The sequence below is a fragment of the Alligator sinensis genome, unplaced genomic scaffold (assembly GCF_000455745.1).
Source record: "Alligator sinensis unplaced genomic scaffold, ASM45574v1 scaffold984_1, whole genome shotgun sequence".
Lineage (NCBI taxonomy): Eukaryota > Metazoa > Chordata > Crocodylia > Alligatoridae > Alligator > Alligator sinensis.
Genome location: NW_005842204.1, coordinates 455,047 through 476,615, shown reverse-complemented (window position 1 = coordinate 476,615; position 21,569 = coordinate 455,047). Strand labels below are relative to the sequence as shown.

General features: G+C 41.0%; 1 protein-coding gene across 2 annotated transcripts in view; it reads left to right on the top strand.

The window, feature by feature from the left end:
* ITPR1 (inositol 1,4,5-trisphosphate receptor type 1) overlaps positions 1-21,569 on the top strand; it is a 219,650-nt gene that overhangs the window by 63,259 nt on the left and 134,822 nt on the right. Inside the window, exons 5-19 of one of the 2 annotated variants that reach the window (XM_025207692.1) lie at positions 2,853-2,939; positions 5,242-5,400; positions 7,287-7,385; positions 7,958-8,041; positions 8,124-8,270; positions 9,193-9,288; positions 10,753-10,797; positions 13,860-14,014; positions 15,984-16,083; positions 16,576-16,736; positions 17,817-17,958; positions 18,389-18,547; positions 19,164-19,336; positions 19,476-19,595; positions 21,203-21,397. In XM_025207692.1, coding sequence (XP_025063477.1) covers positions 2,853-2,939; positions 5,242-5,400; positions 7,287-7,385; positions 7,958-8,041; positions 8,124-8,270; positions 9,193-9,288; positions 10,753-10,797; positions 13,860-14,014; positions 15,984-16,083; positions 16,576-16,736; positions 17,817-17,958; positions 18,389-18,547; positions 19,164-19,336; positions 19,476-19,595; positions 21,203-21,397 — 1,922 coding nt within the window. The remainder of the gene's footprint in view (positions 1-2,852; positions 2,940-5,241; positions 5,401-7,286; positions 7,386-7,957; positions 8,042-8,123; positions 8,271-9,192; positions 9,289-10,752; positions 10,798-13,859; positions 14,015-15,983; positions 16,084-16,575; positions 16,737-17,816; positions 17,959-18,388; positions 18,548-19,163; positions 19,337-19,475; positions 19,596-21,202; positions 21,398-21,569) is intronic. The other variant, XM_014521334.2, reaches the window with a different exon arrangement.

Here is a 21,569-nt window from a genome sequence, read left to right as displayed (position 1 = left end):
TCAACTTGCAGTCAGTTGGTTTGGGGGGGAACAATATCTTTAGAAATACAGTGAATAACACTGACTCTTCTATCGTATAGTCCAGGTTATATACCTTGAAGCTGGATTTTTGCATTTTCAAAGCAGGCTGAAGTCTCAATGTGCTCGGTCTCGATCCCTGTCAGGTGTGCAAGATCAATCATGCCAAAGAGAAACTTGCTCGGAAGTACCAAGACTTATTACTAGGGGGTCTACTTAAATTGCGGAGAAACTAAATAATTTTTGTGGGTTTGTTGTGGCATAAATAGCCAAATCCATGAAAATTTCCTGGATGTGCTCTGGAGGCCCCACCCCTCAGTGCTGATTGGTGGAGAGGCCCTGGCAGGGGGAAGAGGGAGTGGCCCGCATCTTGTCTGCTACCCTTTCATGCCGCCGTGCCAGCTGGCGCCTTGCCCCTCACCCCCACACTTCTGTGTGGGCTGTGAAGCTGGGCCACAGTGGCAGTAAGGACAGCTGGCTCCCATTGGGGAGCCAGCATTTTATTTTAATGGGTTTTTTGTTTGTTTTTTGGTTGCTGGGATTTTTTGTTTTTTTTCATTGATGGTCCCATTTTTTGCCGTTTCCACAAAAGCCGTAGGATTGCAAATCGATTGCAAATCCCTTACTATTCGTTTATGCTGAAGAAAGATTTAGTGTCTTGGTTTGCATGCTAGATAAAACGTACAGGGCATATGCAGCACTGAGTCATCCTTCAGGGAGGTTATATGGCTTTGTAGGACAGAAGGTGACCTGACATGTGTCGCTCGCGTTTCGCACCTTTTATTTCCTCCCAGTTTTGTATGGAAGTCGCGTACGTTGACACACTACCAGTAAGTAATTAAAGGGGTGTATAGAATATACAGGAACAGCCCTAGTATTATGGTTATAGGGGAAAATGGCCAAATAGCCATGTTCAGCTGTCTTTTATTCTACCCTTTTTTTTTTTTTTATGTCAGTTCATAGTAATATTTAATGAAATGTTAGTGATCCAAGACTTACCCACAATCACTTGCCTTTTATGGCTTCTGTTTGTCTACCAATGGAATTTATTATCAACTACTGTGGAGTATCCAGTGCGAAGGTCAGGTTATTTTAAGTTAATGCCATTTAAGGGATTTAAAAATCTGGGGCACTTGACTGGAATCAAGAATCAATGCTATTTGAAAAGCTGACATCTAGTGGTCATTAAATGAAGTGGTTCTTTCCAAGTGGGCACATTTAATGTTGTTGATTCCATCCATGCTGGAACCCATCCAGAGTTAACTTTTTTTTTTATTCAGCCATACCTACACACAATGCACAACTTTCTTTGTTAAAATAAATGCAGCATCCAAGCCTCCATGGAGATAAATGTCCCTGCCTTGCCTTGTTGTTGAGACCCTGGTGCCTTGCAAGATTGGGCCTAGACTTGCTTCAAAAAGCCTTGCGTTATAGAGTACCGTAATCTGAAACTGAGCAAACCAACGTGATATCAGAGTTTAAAATTTTCGTACGTTAGATGTTTGGGGATTTCTGGGGTAATGAAAGGTGCAAATAGACAATCCAGTGGAGATTCAGCAAAACTTCCAAAAAAAAAAAAAGATTGAAGATCCAGCAGTGGAAGAAATATAAGCATTTTCTACCAGCCTCTGCTCTCTCTTCATCTGTGATTTCGGTTGAACCTCATTGTCATGCAGTTCTCAGACTTGGCTAATGCATGTAGGTGACAAAGCATCTCCTCCAGGTATCTGAGCAGGAGTGATTTCCTAGGATGGCTGCAGGAGGTTTGAGATCCATAACTAAAAACAGTCGATGCCTAGATTTTAAAACGAATGAAATATCTCTGCCAGCAGGAGTTCGGGTTCTTCCCTTAAGCTCTTCATACGTGCTAGCCTTGATGCAAGTTGCAAAACAAATGGCTTAAAAACACTGTGGTTAAATTGCGGAAAACTAGAAAAACAAAATGGAAACTAAGTTAGAAGAAAAGACAGTGGCATGGCAATTGCATTAGGGGTTCAGAAACTGATACAGGTAGGTCGTAAGTAAAGTTTTAGTTTCGAGTAATCCTAGCAGATAATCATCTGAACTTCCACTGTGCCTGATTGAACTTGGTTCTCCTGTCTTGCTGTTACGTGCTTTGAACCTTGCCCACTTTTGGGTAGTGAAGACCTATCAGTTCTCTCGTTCTGGTGCTGTTTATAAATGTGGAAAGAAGTTCAGCACATGAATACAGTGGCTAAGTTTGCCATGAAGCTGTTCAGGAGGAGAGAGGTCCTCTGTGGCAAAGTGAAATGGGTAACCTTCTGGAATATGCATTGTATAGAAATAAATTGAACCTTCAGTACTTCTTTATTTAAAAAAAAAAAAAAAAAATCTTCCTCTTTTTTTTTTATTCAAAAAAAAAAAAAATCTTCCTCTTTTTTTTTTTTTTTTAAGTCAGTAGGGAAGGGATTTTTTTTTTTTTTTTCTCCCCCTCATTATCCATGTAGGGAAGGGATTTTTTTTTTTTTTTCTCCCACTCATTATCCTTGTTTCCTCCTTTATGTTCTAATCTTCTGGCTTGATATTTTTTTCTTTATAGAGTTTATTTTCTTTTCATGTTTTATTCAAAAAGCTTTGGATGGTTTGAAGTCAAAACGTAGGTGCCATGAAGCTGCTGCTTTGTTACAGTATCGCTTAAATAGTACAGATTCAATCAGAATCCTTCCTGAAAACTGTAAGAGAAGAAATCTGATCACCAGTTTCAAATAGTTACTGCTGTTTCCAGCTCTATGAAATGCCTTGATGCTCTCTCAAAGTAAATAGTTGGCAGCGTTCTTTATTCCTATCACCGTAATTTCCTCCTTACGTTTCAGCATGCAGCCGATTTGGAAAAGAAACAGAATGAAACGGAAAACAGGAAGCTTCTGGGAACAGTTATCCAATATGGCAATGTTATCCAGGTATGCTGAGGCTCTACTCAACCTGTCTATAGTCTGAGTCATCCGTAAGCTCTGTACAGACTCGCTCAAAACAGCAAGGTACAAGTACACTTCACAGCAGTGGATACCAGTGTGTAGTTTTGCATGGCTTGACTGGGTATCAAAGAGCAGGTTTTCCATTGAGAGAGGCTAAGTATGACTGCAACTTGAGTGTCAGATTGATTTATTTTTTTTAAGCAGGATACAGTGCCATAAATGTTGAGGTTATTATGTGGATACGCTGATTTAGAAGACCTTTTCTTGTTCATTTCCTTGGCTTGGCAACCTGGTACGTGGCAGATGCATAGTGCAATACCGTTCTGTACATCCTGCATCTCCCTAACTTGGTACCCCAACCTACCAAAAACCAATGTGACCCAGAGTAATCGATCCACCAGGATTCCTGCATTCCACCATAATAAAGCGGACTTGAAAGAAATGGGGTAAGCAATTCCTTGCTGAAGGAGTGCACTTGCCAAGTCATGCAAAATAACAATGAAAGTTGTGAACACCAAAAACTAAGGTAACTGGGGAATGCCATGATAATTGATGATAAGCTTTTTTCTTAATAAACGCTGTTAAGCCTGAAATGTTCCAGTCCCTTCTAACACGCAGGTTCAATGAACCTGCTTCGCCTGATCATAATTGGTTGGTGGGATGAAAAGTGTGAGGGAAGTTGTCTAAGTCTTTAGGTTTTGAAAAACTTTGATATGCAAATAGTTTCAACTGTATTCTCTGACATACCTGCAGCCAGAGTAGATGGCGAAGTGCTGAGTTCCTCTCCCCTGTTCAAAAGAGAAGGTACTCAGCTGTGCTCAACAGCCGTTACAGCTTTTGGAACAACTTCAAAGAGAGTCTAATTTATTGTAGTTCTTTCTTAATCAAGCTCAAGTGTAACATTAGCATCATCCTAGTAGCACTGTAATCCTCTGAGTGATATTTGTTTGTTAGTTTTCGGGTGAATCATGTCATGGGCTGGAACAGCAATGTGCTAGCTGCTTTCTGATATACATTTTTAATCGGATAAAAAATAAAGCCTACAGCTTAACTTTTTTTTAATTAGTCCAAACCACTGGCCTTTGTCCAAAAATGTCATCATGTCAAATGTTACGATCCAGGCCTCCATGCAGTTTTGAGGGGTGCCTGCATGTTGTCCTCTGTCTTTTTTTTATGGCAGACATGTTCTGGGATTAATAGACATGTCCAAATAGTCAACAGAAGCATTGTCTTGGCCAAAAGCATCCCCTTAGTCTTAATTGCTTAAAATTTGGCCTTGATAAATATGGCTAGACGGATGTATCTAAGGGATGGCCTGTTGTACACTAGGCATCAGTGGTGATCACATCTAGTCCCTTACAGTATGGTTTCTCAACCTGTGGCATGCGTACCCCTGGGGGTACGTGAGACGTAGGCAGGCAGTACACATTTGCCCCAACACTCGCTCTCTTTTGCCCTCTTTTCCTCTCAAAACTATGGCAAAAAAATTTGGCGCGCCGTGCATTCTGTAGCACGTTAAATTCCCCAGTAATAACTTGGTTCAGCCCTCCTAGCTTTGGACCACATCACCTCTAGCCCAGGTACCTACTTGAGTTGTGCATCTCTGATGCAAAACATGGCAACCCTACCCACGCCAGATCAGGCATCTGTCATATCATGGCCTTATATACACAGCCCTTCTTCCAACATATGGCACACATTAGTCTGTAACCATAAAATCCCCTGGAAAATTGAGTGTTGGGGTACTTATTAAAACTTTCAGAAGCTAGGGGGTACTTGCTACTTAAAAGGTTGAGAAACACTGTCTTACAGTGACCTCTTGCCAGTTTTGATGAGCTAAAGGGTAAGAACAACACCTTAGGAAGTTAACAGAGGGTAGCTTTTCTTCATGGTCTCCTGTCTCAAAATGAATGTGGCTTCTTGAGAGCAGCCTCACGTGCCCCTCTTATGGAGAACGGCTTTGTCACCAGCATCTCATAATCTGTGACGTCAGGCTGCCAGAGGCCTGTCATTGCCAGCAAGGCAATTTAAGAGTAATTTACATTACATGAAATTGTTTTGTTACATGAAACAGTCCAAAGCCTGATGCAAAATGTCTCAAAAAAAAAAAAAAAAAAAAATCCAATTAATTCTCATTCCTGGTGATGACTGGGATAGTCTATCTACTGTGAAGTCCATAATCGGGGTTGGGTTTAAAGGGCAACACTGTTGGAATTTATTCCTAAAAAGGCTGATTTTTTTTTTTTTAATTTTTTTTTTTTTTTTTTTTTTTTTTTTTCTGTTCTAGCTGTTGCATTTAAAAAGTAACAAATACTTAACGGTAAATAAGAGGCTCCCAGCTCTGCTAGAGAAGAATGCAATGAGAGTGACTCTGGACGAAGCTGGAAATGAAGGTTCCTGGTTCTACATACAACCTTTCTACAAACTGCGTTCCATAGGAGACAGTGTACGTGCAGAAGAAGATTGGAAGAGAAGGGCTTATTTTGTGTAAAACACAAACTGCTTGTCTCTGTAGCTTCCCTAGCACGCAACTAGTTAGAAACATAGATTTTTTTTTTTTGTGTGTGTGTAATGTTGCGGCAACAGCTTTTTCCCTGTGCTGAAATGAGGGGGAGGGCATTGCTATGGCAACTCGTGTTTTGGAAACAAGGGCTGGTTAAAGATGGGAAGGAATAAGAGATCCAATATAGGAGCCTTCTAAATCCCTACCAACTTCCAAATGATGCGAAACATTAAATCACTTAGGAAGCTTGGAGAAATGTAATCAGCATACTGGTTCACAGTCATGGCGCTATGAGTCAGATTGTATCATAAATGTCTGTGTGAGGAATTGGGTAATAACTAAGGCCAAATGGCTGCATTCTGTGCGAGAGGTATGGACAAGTGCTTGATTATTATTTATTTATTTATTTATTTATTTATTAATTTTGATTTGGGGCTCTTGCTTTCAGAGCTCTTATTCCAATTTGGGGGCAAGAAAATGAACTCAACACTGTGTAGTTTGTTTTAACCTGAGCTGAACAGCTTTACTCTCATTACAAGAATATCTTGAAGATTAATATGGTTTGAGTTGGATTACAGTCCATTAATGTCCCATTAATCTTTCCTCTTTCTCTGTGCTTGGGGAAAGTCAGGCTTCCTCATGTAAGTAATTTGGTGTGGACTCCGTTGGTTTAAAGTAAGACATGAAAGTTTTGGATACATGAATGTGGGAGTTTTGCATATAGGGCTTCCACCCTTCATTATAAAGGGTGCTTACTTTTTATCTCGGGTCCCTGCATGATTTTGAGGGACCTGACCTTGTTAATGAGGGAGATTAGTATAGGTCAGAAGCCATAAGGTCCTTCTGGTGGAGATTTTTTTGAATGATCTTTGGTTTTACCTGAAGTCACAGAGTCCAACCTCCACCTTGGGCCAAAAACATCTTGATCTAAACTATCCCAGGCAAATTGTTTGTCTAAACTTTTAAGAACTTCATGATGGATTCTGCAGCTTCTATGAGCAATCTGATCCATTAGCTTCATTACTTTTCCTAGTCCAATGTTCTTCTTAATACATAGCCTAAATCTCTCGTTACGACTTAAGTCCATTTTTTCTTGTTTAGTCTCCTGTGGTCTATCCTTTATCCTGTTTATAACATAATCAATTCCCCTTCAGCTTCCTCTTCAGACTAATTGGTTCCAATAATCTTCTGGACTTCCTTCGTATGTTTTGCTGTAGACATCTAATCAGCTTTTTGTCCTCTGAGCTTCATTTCTTGCAATGTGGTGCCCAAAACTGGAAGCCAGCATGAAGTCTGGGCATTGTTGAATGGAGTTGGCATTCCAGCTTTCCTCTCTGTATGGTATTAGCTGTTTTTTTTTTTGTTTTTTTTTTTTTTTTTCTAATAATATTCCATTATTGGTTTCATCTTAACTTGTGATCCACCATAACCCCCAGATCCTTTTTTTTTTTCAGTAGAAATTAGTTGTTAGATGTCAGCCACTGTAATAACAGTATAAAAGTATGGAAGACCACTGCTTAGTTGGGGAATTGTAGCTTTCCTTTAAGCCACTCAGCCTAGTTGTGTGGATAATCTCGTGTCTTAATGACTTAACGACACTGAACATCTTAAGTATCCACTTCCTTTTGAAACCCTCAGGATGTGGAGTTTTTTTGCTTTGGGGTTGGTTTGTTTTTTGGGGGGCGGGATATTTTTTTCCTATTTGCTCTAGCCAGAGAGCTCTTTAAATGACAGCAGAATCCTTACTGTCATGATTTTCACCCCAAATTCTCCCCTGGTTTGGGGGTTTTGTGTTTGTTTTTTTTTGATTGTGTTGTACCTGTCTCTAGGTTGTCATTGGAGACAAGGTGGTCCTGAATCCTGTTAATGCTGGCCAGCCCCTTCATGCCAGTAGCCATCAACTGGTTGATAATCCTGGGTGTAATGAGGTAAGCTTTAAAATACAGAGGAAACCCAACCCAAAGGTGGCCCAGAAATTGGAAAATAGAGATGGAAGGGACCTCTGGCTTCTTGAGTGTTATGGAAGCAATATTCTCAGGAGCTTGCTTAGGGGGTATGTATGCGTTGCTATACAATGTCCCTTCCCTCCCTTCTAGTGAGGTAACAATATTGTCTGGCTTTATTCCTTCATGGTGGGTGAATAGTTTGGTAGAGGATGGCGCTAACTAGTTTGGGCAACTAACAAATCCAGAAAAGAGTGAGTGAATTTAGCCAACTACCTGGCTGCAGCTGAAACATTTATAGTACAGTTTTTCCTTTCCCATGATGCATAATATGACCTCGTCATGGGATAACTTGGGATCTAATTTATTGTGACTTGTTGGAAGGAAGAGTGTAGGCCTTAGGCTTCTTTGAGTGATATTTTTTTTTTCTCCCAAATAGTGGTAAACTGGGATTAATAATCTGTTTGAAATCTCTGCATTCTGAACAGTAAAGCGCTTTTGTTGCTATGCTTCATCCAGCTGTTAATGTAACTTAATGCTATCAGTTTTCATTTTAGGTCAACTCTGTGAATTGCACTACAAGCTGGAAAATAGTCCTCTTCATGAAATGGAGTGATAACAAAGATGATATCCTAAAAGGGGTATGTTTGGAAACTCCTCTTGCTTCTGGCTTTTCAACAGTGCATTCTACCTGTGCTGACCAGGCTGTCTTGCTTTCGATAGGGAGATGTAGTGAGGCTGTTTCATGCAGAGCAGGAGAAGTTTCTCACTTGTGATGAGCACAGAAAAAAGCAGCATGTCTTCCTGAGAACCACCGGGAGACAGTCAGCCACTTCCGCAACAAGTTCAAAAGCACTGTGGGAAGTTGAGGTAAGGATGGGCAACCAAGGCTGAGTTAGGTGGTCTTTTGTTGTAGCAATACGTGCTTTTATTTTAAACCTAAATCTATAGGAATTTTTTATGCAAAACTCCTTTGTCCAGAATTTGAAGTCTGAGTCTAGAAATTGCCTTGTTTACCAGCACTGCTAGAATGTTTCCAATATGAAAATATCGTTCGAACTTCAAACCCTGCAGCACAGGGCTTTCAAATACAGGTTCGTGACGACTCGGAACAAAAGAATGAGATGAGCCTTAATGAACACTTTTATTTTCTCACCAACCTCTGGTATTAAAATAGACAAATTTCTGTTGCCTTGACTTCTGGCAAAGATTTCTATTTTGGGCATGGAATTTAAGTATGTATGGCCTTTTCTGATGACAAACTTTTTGCTTCATCAGTGTAGCAGCATAACTTTAAAGATGTTCTATCACCCTCGCCTGGTCCTTGAACCCATCAGCTAGAGCTCTAGTTTCTTTCTTGTCCGAACAGAAGGATAATAAGCACGGGATTCGAGGTCTTCTGTACAGTTTTGTAAAAAGTTTGATACACTTCGACTGAGTCTAGTGGGACTTTCCAAAGATCCAAAATGAACAGTAGGGAAAGCATAATCTTCCAAAGACCTGCTGTTTAGTCTTCCTGAGCAAGCCAAACACCAGCTTTAAGACTTCTGAGTTATTGCTCTGCCAATATGTGCCATAAGCCCTTGTCTTCATTCTCAGGAGCCACAAAGTTTAAAGTTCAAAATTGGGGTCAGTGCATTGTCTAGCTGCAAATGCAGACTGTTTGTGTATAGAAGAATTTGAAGTGTGAGACTCTGTTGTAAGTCCTTGGTGACTCTCAATCTCAGATTGGAAAAGCTGTTGTCATTTCTTGTTCTATTTATGTTCTAAAATTTAACCTTCCACTTTCTAGGTGGTGCAACATGACCCGTGTCGTGGTGGTGCCGGTTATTGGAATAGTCTTTTTCGATTCAAACATCTTGCTACAGGACACTACTTGGCAGCAGAGGTAAGTATGATGAGAGCTTACAGAGTCTGCTCCATCATCTCAAAGTCTCATCTTCCCAAGTATCTTTGCTTGCCCACCTAAATGTGAAAAAATATGAATGGAGGAGAGAAGTGTTTCAAGATACAGTAGTGCCAGGTATTGAATCGTGTAAGAGTAGGTGGTACCAGTGTCCTGGACCCATGAAACAAAATGCTTTCTTGAAACTGGCTTGAAAAACAGTGCATTATGTAGATAGCAGTCCATTGCATTTTCTATCAGGTTACAAGTAATGGCGACCTCTTCTGTGGCAAGGAATAGACGAATGATATTTTATGCAAAGCGTAAAAATCAAGATAAGTTTATTAGTGGAGAAATGACATGTACTGTGAACATCTGGTGAGAAATATTTGAAAAAAATAAAATTAGTTCTTACCAATCCCTCTTGATTGCCAAATGGAGCATGGAAGTGATGAGAGCAGAGAGAAGTCAAGGGTTAGAGCAGTCATATAGGAATTGTTGTGAACTCTTACGTTTCCTAAACGCACACAATAGTTGCTGACCTTTTCCATGATATATTAGGGGTGACCATTCCCCTGGTCCTTAAATAACAAACAAACAACCCGTGACAAACTGAGGGATATAATCTTTATGGGTGCACTCTTATTGGGAGGTTAACTATAAACATCGGTAGATATTTACTAGAACTGGCTCCTTCTTGTGCACGCAAAGACGAGAGAACTCGTAGAGTAGGTTTAGTATGATGCATAGCAAACTTAGACCATCATTTTGAAGACTCGCCTTGAAAAGGGTTCACTGTCCTGTTTTATGCTCTTCTGCTGAGCATTTTGCAATCTACTTTATTAGAATTTTGTGAGCTTTTAAAAAATGAGCAACAGCATATAGGAGTCGGAGCATGCGTAGCAAATCATGGGTTGGCTAATCAGCTGTGAAATCGGATACCTGCGGCATGAGAAGGTAAAGCAGAGGTAGCTGTAGAGTTTGTGGATAATTACGATAAAGAGTTTCTGGCCAAGAGCTCTTTCAGATTCAGAAAGATTTCCACCACCCCCGCCCCGTTATCAGTTGCTTCTATAGCTGGTTGATATGTACTTTGACACTTAAATTTGAATGAGAGTTCAACATTTAAAAATTGTGTTTTTTGCACAATATTTTTCCCCCTTTGACCAGTCATAGTGCTATCCTGAGGAAGCCGAGTCTCCTACAAGGGTTTGTGTGTTTGATTTTTTTTTTTTTGTGGGGGCTTTTTTTTTTTGGTTGCCTGGTTTGTACTCCTGGCTAGAGAGCTTGCTCCATTATTATTATTTTAACTGTTATTTGTATAGTATGTATGTTGTGTACATCTGGTAGGGCTATAATAGTAGAACAAGCTGCATCCACTGCAGAATAAGCTTAGACCTGAGGAACTGTTTCCCCCTTTTGGGTATGTTGGAGTTTTTTGACTTGCCTGTGATTCTATTTCATCAGGTAAACCCTGACTATGAGGAAGATGGCCAGGAGTGTCAATCCTCAGTAAGTATAGGCAAGAGTATGATCTTGCCCCTGATTGAGGAGGGCTTGACACAGGCCCGGGTGTCAAATTGGCAGGGGTGTAGATGATCTGAGACCTGGCTGCTGCTAACCAGTCAAAACTGAGAATAAGTTGAAGGCACTTCTTGCCTGTCGAGAGGCATGAAGATTAAAAGTCGTAATAGGCTTTAGAGGGTGTAGAAGAGCAACACTTGTATGTACAAACCCCGGTTCTTAAATGGCTCCCATTCCTCTAGCAGGTGTACCATTCTCACCTGTTTCTTAAACCCTTGCTTTTTTCCAAATATATGCAAGTTATATTCTTGAGAAGTTTTACCTCTACATGACATCGTCATGGCTTTCCATGATAAAGACCAAGATTGTGCATCCAACCTTTGAACAGTTTAGATGCCATCATTTTGAATGATCAATAAAAGCAAGCTGCTATCCTTTTCAATAAGTGTTGTGGATATGCTGTCAGGAGCTTTCCATTGACGTGAGTAGAGAAGCAGGTCTTACTGTACAGCTACTGTATCACTCGTTTTAATGATGATGGCATGCAGAACTATAACAGCAACTTCCTTTTATGGGATATATAGTTTTGGCTGTTGGATTATGCTGGAGACTTGCGCAATAACCCGTACTTTTTGATTATTATCTTGCATAAGGAAAGGATTGCTTTGTTTGGAAAGGAGTTAAAAAAAAAAGGTTCATCTCCTTTTCAAGAGGGGTGGGAGGGAAAATTGTCTTGATGCGTGAAGGTGAGGCAAGCTATAACTTACTTTCTAAGGAGCATTTTAGATGGCATGTTAAGTTTGCCTACATGCAGGTGATCAGTGGCAATCAGTAAAAAGCCAGTACTTCCCACTCGATACTTAAGAGTATTTCTTGGTGTAACTCATTTTTCCAGTATTATTGTGTTGCAGATGCCAACTTTCTGGAAGTTACAGTTTAAGCTGCTGCTTAATTTCTGCTCCCAAAAAACAGTAGTCCTTTTTATGTGGTTTCTAGTGAGTTTTTGAAAATCAGTCGGTGAAAAGGCTTTCATATCAATATGTGTCTCGTCTTTTTGTTTGTTCTTCTGTTAGTCTCTACCTCAAAAGATGAGCTCAGGATTTGGTGACTTCTGTTTTATGTACATTGTGTATGTGGGTGTGCGCAGGCTTTTTATTTGCCTATACTTCTTGACCACCAGGTGGCGAAAATAGACTATAAACAGAAATGTCACAAGCACAAAATTTGTCTCTGACATACAAATATAGTTGAAACCTCTTTAACAGCGAGATTGTGTGGGCTGCCTATCCTTATTTGGATACAGGGACTTGATTCAAGCCTGAATCGGTCCCAAGACGGCGCGTTTCTTGCCCTGGTGTTATTTCCTTATTCCTCCATGATAAGTGCAGGGGTTTGATTTGAAAGGGCATGTATAATATGTCCCCAGTTGCACCCTGGGCCATTACAAGGCACCCATTGTATCAGCTTTATAATCATGCTTCTGTAACTGAAGCTTTAATTCTGCTTGGATATAGTAATGCTCTTATCTGAGTTATCCCGCTTCCTGTTGATTTCCAGCTCCCTGGTCTGCAAGTTGACCATCAGCTCTAGAATTGAGCAAATTAGGGCCTCGACTGCCAGAGGTATTCGGCATTGTGAAGATACAGCAGCTGCCTCGTTTTGGGGTAGAGGAGATGGTTGAACACTTAAGACTTCATTTCAAGTGAGCAGTAGATGGAAGTCGCCAAAACAGATTGTTTTGAGTTGCATATTTTTTTTAGGCAGATCCCGACTATGCACTTCTGTTCCATGCATTTAACATCTTATTCCTAGGTAGTAAACCAAAAGCTTTTATAGCTCTCCATTCTGTGACCCAGTTGTTACTACTGCCCAACATGACCACAGAGAATCCTGAGGAGTATATGTGTGTATGTACTAAGCATCTGTAACTTTAATATAATCCTCCCTTTCCCAGTGCTTTATGTCAAGACGTTCAAACATTGATGCTACAAGTTTGGACTGCTAACTTAATCTTTATGGTAACTTAATCTAAGTGGCCTTACGTTCACAAATACTAAGACTAGCATTTATTGTTATAGGTAATACAATTCCGGGTTGCATGACAGTTTTGAAAATCAGACTTCAGATTAAAGTGTAGGACTGTGGGCCTCGGGCACCTATATTTTTGCCTCTGATCTACTGACTTGACCTTCTGGACTGGTTATTACTGCCACGGCTCTCAGGAACGATCTGAAAGCTGGAGTTCTTCTCTTTGTATTTCTTTTCCCTTCAGCTTCTCTGTCTTTTTGCCTTTGATGCTCATAATCCAAGTTTTTGTTCATTCATCTAATGTTAGTGACTACCTCCTGAAATATAGAAGCTTGCTTCTGTAGGCAAAGGAAGCCAGTAATCTAATCATTGCTTGCACTATGCCAGCCATATCTTTTGTACTGTCTTGATAGGTACATATGAAAGCAGCACAAACTGAAGCAAAAACTACTAGCCAGTTAACTTAATTACTTTTCACCGCTTTCATCAATGACTGATGGCTAAGATTCCCATTTCTACTCTTGGAATACTGATAGACGCTGATAATCTGACTCTGAAAGTGTGTGGCAATTGTAGCTGGTGATTTTGCTGCTTACAAATTGATGTTAGCTTGATTAAATGTCAAGCAGTCTCTGGTGCCTTTTGCAGTACCTAGGATGGGGATCTTGGCAGACCTTGATCAATACGAATCTCATTTGTTTCTGGTGAACTGTGGGGTGAATTACTTGGTGCCTTTTTTTTTTTGCATGTCTCTTCTGGCTCTCGCTGCAGAAAGACGAATGCAGAGTTACAATCTGGAAATGCTTAAGGGTTATCAGCACCAAAAAAAAAGCAAAGGAATACATCTGTTTGTTTGTCCTAAAGCAGATTTGGAGCTCTTTCCAGTATCGGTACTGGAGTGGCTTGTAATTGTGTCCCCAAGCTATGAAAAGCTTGTTTATAATGTGCGGCTCTTCATGCTGGACTGACAGGGCTGAAGATGACTTTTTTTTTTACTTGGTTTGATGGGGCTTTTTCCACAGCTGGATCCTGACCAGGATGGATCCCAACAAGGGTTGCATAATGCTCAGGAGAAGATGGCATACTCTTTGGTGTCGGTGCCTGAAGGAAACGATATCTCCTCCATCTTTGAGTTGGACCCCACCACTTTGCGAGGTGGAGATAGCCTTGTCCCAAGGTATGAGGCTTCTGTCCAAGACATTCTCAATTCTTATGGGCTTAAGGCAGTATCCATCCAGCTTGTCCTGAGTGTCTGCCTTGGCTGTTGTTTCTACATTTATTAACATAAATGAACTGCTTACCACTGTGTGTGTGTGTGTGTGTGTGTGTGTGTTTTCCCCTCATTGATTTGAGGTCTCCTCTTTGTGAATTACAGGTAACATTAATATCTAGCAATTATACAGTGCTTTTCAGCAGCTGATCACAAAGTGTTTTGCCTTGGATATATAAATATTATCCCCATTTTATAGATTGGAGGGTGGAATTGCACAGATACATGATTTGCCCAACATCACACATCGGGTCAATGGGAATAGAACTTTTGTCCGGAGATCTTGTCCACGCTCCTCGGGTTACTTGTAGTGAGATGTCTACATAATCTCCGGCATACTGCTCTCGAACAGTGTTATTTTATAACTAAGCACTTTATTTACCCTGTTCACTTACAGAAACCAATCGGAGGCATCCAATGCTTTCCAAAATGGGCAGAGTTAATAAACCTGTTTAATTGGCTCGAAGTCAGCAGAGGTGCTGTGGTGCAGGTACTGCCATGGCCCAGTAAAAAGTGCCCTGTGCACGGTCAGATTGTGAAGGGCTGTGGCACTCGCACATCCTTCTGCCTCTCTTAGGGTTCTCCTAAAGCAAACAGGAGAGCCAGCTTGTGCCTCATCCCTTTCTGGTCCAATCCCCTATGCTCTTCCCAGAAACAGAGGACAGTTCCACCTGCTCTGGGTGCTTCCATTTCTGGGAAACCGTGCAGTCAAACTGGGGAAGGCTGCAGCACAGGCTGGTGCTCCTGCCTGCTTTAGGTTTGTTGGAGAGGGATAATGAGGCAAGAGAGCACAGGCATGCTGCAGCCCTTCTCGGTCAAGCTGTCTACGAAGATGCACAAGGAAATTTGCCTGGGCAGCAGCTGCAGCATCTGGTTAAGAACCACTGAGGCAAAGAACTGAGGTTCTCGACTGGGGACAGCAGGTGCCACATCGTTTTAGTGGTTGGGGATGCCCTCACTCCTAGAAAGCCACTTCTCTAAGGGGAACTACACGGGCAGCATGCTCAAATGGGTTCCTTTCCATGCGTGTTGGTGGTGTGGTTTCTAGTACTTGCACAGATGCCGATGTGTGATGCTTTTAGGAGTTCCTCCATAGCTGCTTCCTTGCACTGTGCATTGGGAGGTAAACCTGAAGCACAGGTCTACAGCAACCAACAGGAGCAGAGCCTTGCTGAAGCTAGCACTGGCCATACAAGCTTCCTACCTGTAAGATAAAACTGTTATACCTAGATCTTGCCTGTAATAGTTCTTAGTCTGTTCACAGATGGTTATTTCACCCCAGGCTGTGGTTATGGAGATCAGCTGTAGATTAGGCTGAGACTATTGAGTATTAAGGAACTTTTCTCTCAATAGATACTTGCTCTTGAAAGATTAAAGGCCTTGCTGTTTTTTTTAGTAGTAAAATAACGTGCATAAAAATTGTACTTAATATGAACATGTGTAGTGCTTCCCAATTAGTACTTCATTGTATGATTATGGGAATAACTCCAGTTTACAACAGGCTTGACTAACTTTAACTTTCTTCCTAAGGTTTATAAATTGTGGATGATGATGATTCTGTCCGTATTAAAGCAATTTTCAAAGAGCATCCTTACTCTTGGATAGCTTTTGCTCAATCACTTTGGGAAAGAGGGGGGAAAAAGTTTGGACTGCTGTAATAGAAACATGTATAGGTGGCTTTTTGAGTCCAGTTGACTTAAAATATTAGACAGATCTTGTTTTTAAGCTTGATTTGTACTCTGAAAAGCCTTATTCTTGTTAGGCATTGCTTCCCCCCCGCTTTCATAAATCAATCATACTAACATCTTTGAAGTTGTACAAGCTGAAGATTACTGGAAATCTGCATATTTTAAGAAAAACAAATTTTTTTTTAAAGGAACTCCTATGTCAGGCTTAGACATCTGTGTACTAACACCTGGGTACACAGCACCAATATTCCCATTGATAAAGAAGAAGAAAAACCTGTGATGCTTAAAGTAAGTTCCGTAACTCTGAACGTACTTTTTTTTTTACTGTCCCTTGTTCTTTTTAAAAAAAACAACTTTGCAGTAGGGGGAAAACCCCGCCCAAGGCCTTGGACTTGCGCTTCTGTCAAATAATAAACGATGCATTATTAATGCAGACTAACTGCACTGAGTCTTGTAACAAATTAGGCAATGACCATTAAATTGTTGGCCTTTCAATTTTCACTGCAGTGTAATAATCGCAAGCAGCAGGTTTTGTCTGTCTGTGGCGGTATTTGTGCAGTCTCATCTGATCTCTGCTCGCTTGAGCCTTAACAAGAACTACAAGGAAGGGTTTTGTTCTTCAAGTGCACGTCTTGTCAAAAATCTTTCTGCTGTTTCTAATATTAGCTATTACGTAATAGTGCAGATGCTCTCATGTCTTAATATTACTGAGCTAGTTACTTTGTTGCTGCTTTGCCCCATTGTTTTTTGGTGCGATACTAAAATTACCTTGGGTTTTAGATTGGTACCTCTCCAGTAAAAGAGGACAAAGAAGCTTTTGCTATAGTACCAGTTTCTCCTGCAGAAGTTCGCGATTTGGACTTTGCAAATGATGCAAGCAAGGTGTTGGGTTCCATTGCTGGCAAGCTGGAGAAGGGAACGATAACCCAGAATGAAAGAAGGTGAGGGATGTAGGAAGCAAGTATGGTGCAGAGATAAGCTTGCTTCCTTTTGAAATACTGACTATTCCTCCTAAGTAAATAAAATGGTAAACTTACTTAAGGAACAGAGTTTTGTTTTTTTCCTCTTATTTAGAAGTGAGCTGGTTTATGTTTTATCTGAAAGCTTGGAGGTTCTCAACCTGTGCGCTGTGCTTCTGCTGGGCATCATCACTAGGTACCCTGTGTGCCAATGTGAAGCTGGGAGAAATAAACCCCAGAGTGACTGTACTGAAAGAGACCATAAATGGAGTACGAGATCTTCCAGTCCGACTTGTCTGTGAGGATTGAACACGTGACTTCTTGCAAATCTTCCAACAGTGCCTGCAAAAATATATGTGACTACATCCAAAGAATGCACAACGCCTGGTGCTTAGAACTTGTGATTTTGTTTCTGAAACGGGCTTCTGTTTCAGTTTAAAGAGAAATGTCCATCAGACCAACTGGAACTCCAGGAGTCGCACGTGGGCTAGTCTCCAAGTGCCCCAAAAATACTGCAGCTTTCTCCCTATTTCTACGATATGGCTGTTTGACAACATGTCTACAGCAACAAGATTAAACTAGTCCCCAGTTTTCATTGCTATCAAATCTGTAGGCTTTTCCATATCTTCTCAGATGCAGCACATCTCAGAATAAAATACATACCTTTATCTTTTCTTCATTCTGTCTTTCAAAAACATTTCTCTTTAGCAAGTTGCTCAATAGCAGCAGCTAGGGAGCCAAGCGTACTCACTTTTCTGATTCCTGCGAGTCCTGTACAGATTTTACTTTGGCTTTTGCTTGGAAAGACACAGTCCTTGCCATATTTCTCACATACAATGCATACAAGTTTGTTTTTTTGGGGTTTTTTTTTTTCCAGCAGCTGTTTTTTAGGAAAAGATGCATTTTTTTTTTGTATGCTAGGAATATTGCAGTTCACTTACGGTTAACTCCTGGTTAATTTACCTTTATGTGAAAACGTTTGAAATGGTTTAGGGTTTGTTTTGGAGCTTTTATTTGGCAATGTTGGTTAAGTTTTGCATTAACAATGTGGGTCTTGCATAGGTCCGTCACCAAGCTGCTGGAAGATTTGGTTTACTTTGTTACTGGTGGGACTAATTCTGGGCAAGACGTACTTGAAGTGGTGTTTTCTAAACCAAACAGAGAGCGACAAAAACTGATGAGAGAGCAAAATATCCTAAAGCAGGTAGGCTGGATAGTATCCTATACCAGAACTTGTCATGGCTTAGCGGTACAATTGTACAAGCTGGATAAAGTAACTCATGCCACCTTGGCTTTCGGCGAATGGGTAGTAGTGAAAGTCTCAAGCTCTATGTCCCTTTGCTGTACAAGGGATGTGGTGGTAGCAAGGTGAAGGTTGGGATCAAGGAAAAACCATCAGAGGCGATGTTGGAAACCAGATACTTTGTCCTGATTAGAGTTGTAAGATTCTTTTGGGTGGGAGAAATTAATTCAAAACTGAAGTAGGGAGTCTGGAAGTTGGTGTGGCGGGGTGGGGGCTACAGAGTAACAGATGTGGGAGTGCATGCGCACACCTATCTTCGTTATATGCATGTAGTACCTCTGAAGATGTTTTTATTTTATTTAATTTTACTCTTTTTTTTTTAACCTTACAGATTTTCAAGTTGTTACAAGCCCCATTTACAGACAGTGGAGATGGGCCCATGTTGCGACTGGAGGAACTTGGAGACCAGCGTCATGCTCCTTTTAGACACATTTGTCGGCTCTGCTACAGGGTGTTGAGACACTCCCAGCAAGATTACAGAAAAAATCAGGTTAGTGCTAAAGTAAACAGCTGTCCAAAGAGGGTGCCGCTAGATCTTGGATTCCATCAAAGCAAACCTGTACCCCCATGGATTGAGCCCTACCAGCTTCTCTGTATATTTTGCATGTGGGGGGTGCAGAGACGGTAAGAGGTTTGGATTGCTCAGTTATGTGGAGCTTTGGGGGGCCTTTTGAGTTTAATCAGAGATTTGTACTAGCTTCTGTACTGCTGTTTCTTACAGGAACTTGGGATAACTGTGAAGTTGTTGTTCACCTTGTCTAATGCTAGTGAGGACTAGGGTTTCCTTAGTCCCTATATACTTTAGTGGATTCTGCCTTGTCCCTAGTACCGTCCCTTGTCCCTAATACCTCAGTGGATTCTGCAGCTCTTAACTTTGCTATCCAGCTGTGGAGACAGCACTATCTTTTTCTTTTTTTGAGAATTTATAGGAACAGGCAAAAGGATGCATGTCTAGGATATATCCAGCCCTGTAGCTATAGAGGCCTGAAAGCTCTTCCTTGCTGTAAGAACAGTGGAATTTGAATCAAGCTCTTTAGGGAGAGAAACAGCCTTGCTTTTGAAATCTTACATTTGGTTAAAATGACTTTTTCCTCCGTATTTTGAAGGAATATATTGCCAAGCAGTTTGGCTTTATGCAGAAACAAATTGGCTACGATGTATTGGCAGAGGACACTATAACGGCATTGCTTCATAACAATCGTAAACTTCTGGAGAAGCACATTACAGCTGCAGAGATAGACACCTTTGTTAGTCTCGTGAGGAAGAACAGGGAGCCCAGGTGAGATGAAACGGTGTTTGACAATTTGCGGTTACGTCTCGCTCCCACTCGGCTGAGACACATCTGGAGTGGCCAGTAGCTGCTTCAGCTTAGGCATCTTGATTAGGATTCAGTGTGTTGGCTTTTTATTTCCCAATAGGTTTTTGGATTACCTCTCAGATCTGTGTGTTTCCATGAACAAGAGTATACCAGTGACACAGGAGCTGATCTGTAAAGCCGTGCTGAATCCAGCAAATGCAGACATACTCATTGAGACAAAGTAAGTCAAGACCCTTCATAGCTGGGTTTTTTTAGCTTGGCTTGGAAAGTGGGTTGATGAGGGTGCTTTTGGCAAGGCAGAATAGAAGTGGGGCGGGGCTGTTTTCAGGCCTTTCTAAATGCATAGTGTTTGCTGTAGCCAGAGAGATCACTGCTTTCTGGATGTTGACACTGTGATCATAAGCCTTTATCAAACATCTTGTGTTTTACTCAAACCGGGCCAAATGCTAAATCAGAAACCTCTTGAACCCTAACAGCATTCAACACACCCAAATCCTAAGCTGTAGTTCAGACTTTGCAAGTTGCTTTTCAGGATCCTGGTCCTCATCTGACCTTCAGAATTTCCCCTGCAGATGAACTGGAATCAGTACCTGTTCTCCACACTTGCAAACTTGTGCCTGTACATCTGCTTCCCCCACCCCAAGAGGTCCCAATTCCCATTTCTGTGTCTCTGGAATAGTGTGCCAATGCCTTTACCCTATAATAAATTTGGCCCAGGCACCAAATTCAGATTAGTTGCTATGAAGCAGCATTTATTGATACAGAAGAGATCAGTGGTTTTTAAAAAAAAAAAAAAAAAAAAAAAGGGTGGGAAGTGATACGAATCAACATCATTTTGGAGCATGGTTCAGAACCCAAGAGTTGCTCTCTCCTTTCCTCCCTGCCAGGAGAATGACTTCCTCACTCAGTCAGGCTTCATTTTGCATGATGCCTTCCTGTCTGGTGGCTTAGCTTTAACAGGAAGGATAGAGGATGCACACAGACTAGTCTAGCTTTGCAGTTAGTCTGAGAGTTAGAGCATCTTCCCTGAAAGTAGGAGATCCGAGTTCAAATTCCTTCATCCAAGTAAGACCTAGAATCTGCCCCCCATTTCATGGGCAAACTAACAAGCTACTGTGCCCTAACTAATAAGCTACTGGTCAAAAAGTAGATGGGTTGCTTTCTCCCCAGTCTGTCAAGCAGTGGCTCAATAGAAATTTTCTCTAAGAAGTTGGAGACTAATGCAAAGTTCAGCCACTTCCCAGATGGCACAGGATTGCAGCAGAGGTAAGATGGAGTTAGGTGGCCATTTCAGGATTGCTCTCTTCAAGCCAAATAAAGTTTTGTTCCGGTTTCCGTTTATGGGATATTATTTGGTCATAGCAAAGGGTTTGGGAGACCATTTAATTGGTGCCGGTATCCCCCTAGATGATGCTTGAATCAATGTTTCCTGGATAGAAGAGTCCTCCGCTAGTGTTACCTGGCCTTGCACTGAGTGGCCTGTCTCTCCTGTCTGTCTGTCACATGAAATAATAAATTCATTTTGGCATCAACTAGAAATGTACTATATGTTTCTGATTTGTATTATTTGATATTCAGAGTTGCATCTAACAGGGTTTTTATGTAACACCCATATTAAAAAGTATCTGAACACCTGAGGTCATCACATGAGATGACTAATGCTTGCATTAAAATGTATTTATTTGTCATGCTGATAATCAAAAGCTACATGTAATGAATGCAGGTTTCCTGAGTGATCATGAAGATTATTGTTGCCATGTCCCTGGTATAGTTTAGCAGTTGGCCTGAAACAGTCTTCTAACTCTAATCTCTTTTCATTTTTGCCAGGTTGGTTCTGTCTCGGTTTGAGTTTGAAGAGGTATCAAGTGGAGATAATGCCCTGGAGGTTGGAGAAGATGAGGAAGAAGTCTGGCTATTCTGGAGAGACAGTAACCAGGAAATACGCAGTAAGAGTATCAGAGAGTTGGCTCAAGATGCTAAGGAAGGGCAGAAGGAAGATCGGGATGTACTCAGCTATTACAGGTTAACACTGTGTGCAGTAGCGAGCTATAGAAGTGTAACAAGACCAAGCGTGGGTAAAAGTGGTGTAGGTGTGTTAGTAGAGAAGTAGTTCTGAATAAAGACTTGGATTATTGCTCAAAATACCCAATAGAAGATCTAGTAAAAGCACTATATATATATATATATATATATA